Below are 2,568 nucleotides of genomic sequence, written 5' to 3'. Positions count from 1 at the left end.
CGGCTATCCTGGGTTCGAGGCTCATGGTGGCTATACCTTCTGTGGATTTGCAGCTCTGTGTCTACTCAAGTCAGAACACCTCTGTGATATCAAAGCTCTTCTGGTAAGTGTAGACTTTATATAGCTTTAAGGCCAGCAGCCAATCTTTTCAGGTTAAGATAATGGCCTAACGGTCAATTCTTGACATTAGCTAACAGCAACATCTTTTCACGTTTAACCCTTTAGTGCGCAGTGTTGTGATTCTGCAACATTTGGAAAATTGACCTAAAGGGGGTTGAAAGATTGAGATAATGAAAATTTTATTTTCCCTTCCGGTATCTATGACCAAAGACCTATAATATGCTAAAATTTGAGCAAAATCGATGACCTTGCGCATTAAAGGGTTAAAAACTATGAACTTTTTTCCGTCACATACGTTCAGCTTTTTTTATGTCTGTCTTAGGCAAAACCTGGAGTGAGTGGCCAGCCTAAATGCACACCCACAAAGAGACTTGGATGCCTACTTAGACAGCAACTATAGCACATTAACATCTGTAGATATCTATAGGTATAGAGAGTGCACTAATTACACCTCAATATAGGTAACCATATCGCGAGAGCTACGTAGATTGAAAGTATACAGAGGGAGGCTGCATAGGATAGAAGATGTTTGTTGACACCGTTCAATCTGCCTGATAGGGAGGTGTACCTACTGTACCTATTTGTAAACTACTATTGCTAATTAGGTTGATAACTTGATACATACCTACCTATCCAATTGCAATCCTGCACCTAAGAATAGCCCCTGTTTCTATGTGGGTTAATTTTTTCAAAATAAACAAAACTCGGTACATACCTAATTATTTGTCAATGTTTATTTTAGAAGTAAGTTGTACGATTGTTCATACCTACATAATTAAAATGTCCATGCAAACAGAGGACCTAAAACAAAAGACCTTCCCTAAATAATCAATGCGTCAGGTAGGTACTTGGGTAAAAAATTAAAAATGCTAGCTCATATCTTTATCTCCATTTTATAACATTCGTAACACGTATAACATTCGTAAAACATAAAACACACTAAAATTTACTCTTGGTTACAAATTACAATACGTTTTTCATAATTTCTCCAGTTGAATCCCCAGCAATTGGTACTGCAAATTCCTCATCAGTCATCATCACACGCTTCCATGGACTCCGTTCTCCAAATTTTCGCAGTTCTCACCAAACAATCGACAAATTTCCTCTACCGGAAAGCTCAACAAAATGTCTGCCCCAGTAACGTTGAAGAGAACGCAAGTGATGGTGCTTTTGAACCTGCTGGGGCTGCCAGTACAAGTGATAGAAACACCGCTAGTGATGACAGAGTAGATGATATTGACAGGCAAAGTGGAGAGAAACCTGTCTCAAACTTGGAGAGTCAGAGAGCAGAGATGAGAACGAACGACGACCTTAGCGTAACATCTTTCAACTCCATGGGAACCAAGATCTTCGACAAGTTGATGATACAACTGGATAAACCAGACAGCAGTGATGACGAAGACATGACCATCTGTCGTATCTGTTACGGCGCAGACCAGCAGAACCTGCTCAGTATCTGCCAATGCAAAGGTTCCATCGCCTACGTCCATATAGAGTGTATCGAGAGATGGTTGCAGGAATGTGGCGTGGACAAGTGTGACCTTTGCAAGTATCAGTTCACAACGGAGCGATTACCCACACAGACAAAGCTGAAGTCTCTTCTCAGTTGGGTCAAACATGTTGACAATCGCGAAGACATGGAGGAAATGTTGACAGATTTTGCAGCTACTTTTCTCTTCTCCCCGTTTATCATTTTGTTGACCCTGTCCGGGTATCAGACATTCAGCAATAATGCCATACGTATCTTTGTCCCGATGAACAATCAACTGACGTTCTCCCTGTCTGGGACCTTGTCAACTTTGAGTCTGATAACGATTCTGTCCCTGGTCAATTCGATTGGGTTCTCCTGGTTGTGCTACATTTTCCACAAGCATTACTCCAGATGGTACTCCTGGTATAGGCGGAGTACGATTGTGAAGATCGTCCTGCCTGGAGATGTGAGGAAAGAAACAGGTGTTGAGGACCGTCAACCAAATGAAAGGGACTGAAAATACTGAAATCTCAAAGAAAATACTGAAATCCCTGAAGAAGGTAATGATGAATTTTAGTGAAGAATTCCTTGTATTTGGGCGATATGCTGTAAATAACTTCAAGTTACATAATAAATAAATAATTATGATGATAAAACCTACCTATACCTATAGTACTACCCTGTGGTCAAGGCAATTCCAAATTTTCTTGCTATAATGTACCATAACTTCTTAGGTACCCTATATTAGCGAAAATTTGCTCGTGTGAGCAAGGCTTGCGATGCTAACGCGCTCTGCCTTCGAAAATGCAAACTTGGCGATTTGACCTTGGCGCGAAATTTCAAAAATTGAGAATAAATTGATTTTTCCTGAAAAAATTTATTGGTTCCGTTTTTGATAACTTTTTAATCAATTGCTTGCTGAAAATGTATTTTACATTTATTTGACCCCCTAAAGATGCCTAAAGTTTGCTACTATC

The 2,568-nt window shown here is 39.9% G+C and overlaps 1 protein-coding gene across 1 annotated transcript; it reads left to right on the top strand.

Moving 5' to 3' along the window:
* Window positions 1-1,008: 1,008 nt before the first annotated feature.
* On the top strand, window positions 1,009-2,247 carry LOC103522068 (E3 ubiquitin-protein ligase MARCH3-like). Its single transcript, XM_008487176.2, has one exon. The coding sequence runs from the start codon at window positions 1,170-1,172 to the stop codon at window positions 2,106-2,108; it is 939 nt and encodes a 312-aa protein (XP_008485398.1). The 5' UTR covers window positions 1,009-1,169; the 3' UTR covers window positions 2,109-2,247.
* The last annotated feature ends 321 nt before the right edge of the window (window positions 2,248-2,568 follow it).

Source organism: Diaphorina citri, unplaced genomic scaffold (assembly GCF_000475195.1).
Source record: "Diaphorina citri unplaced genomic scaffold, Diaci psyllid genome assembly version 1.1 scaffold6750, whole genome shotgun sequence".
NCBI classification, from domain to species: Eukaryota; Metazoa; Arthropoda; class Insecta; order Hemiptera; family Psyllidae; genus Diaphorina; species Diaphorina citri.
Note: the sequence above shows the minus strand (reverse complement) of the source record. Positions and strands in the feature narration are given on the sequence as shown.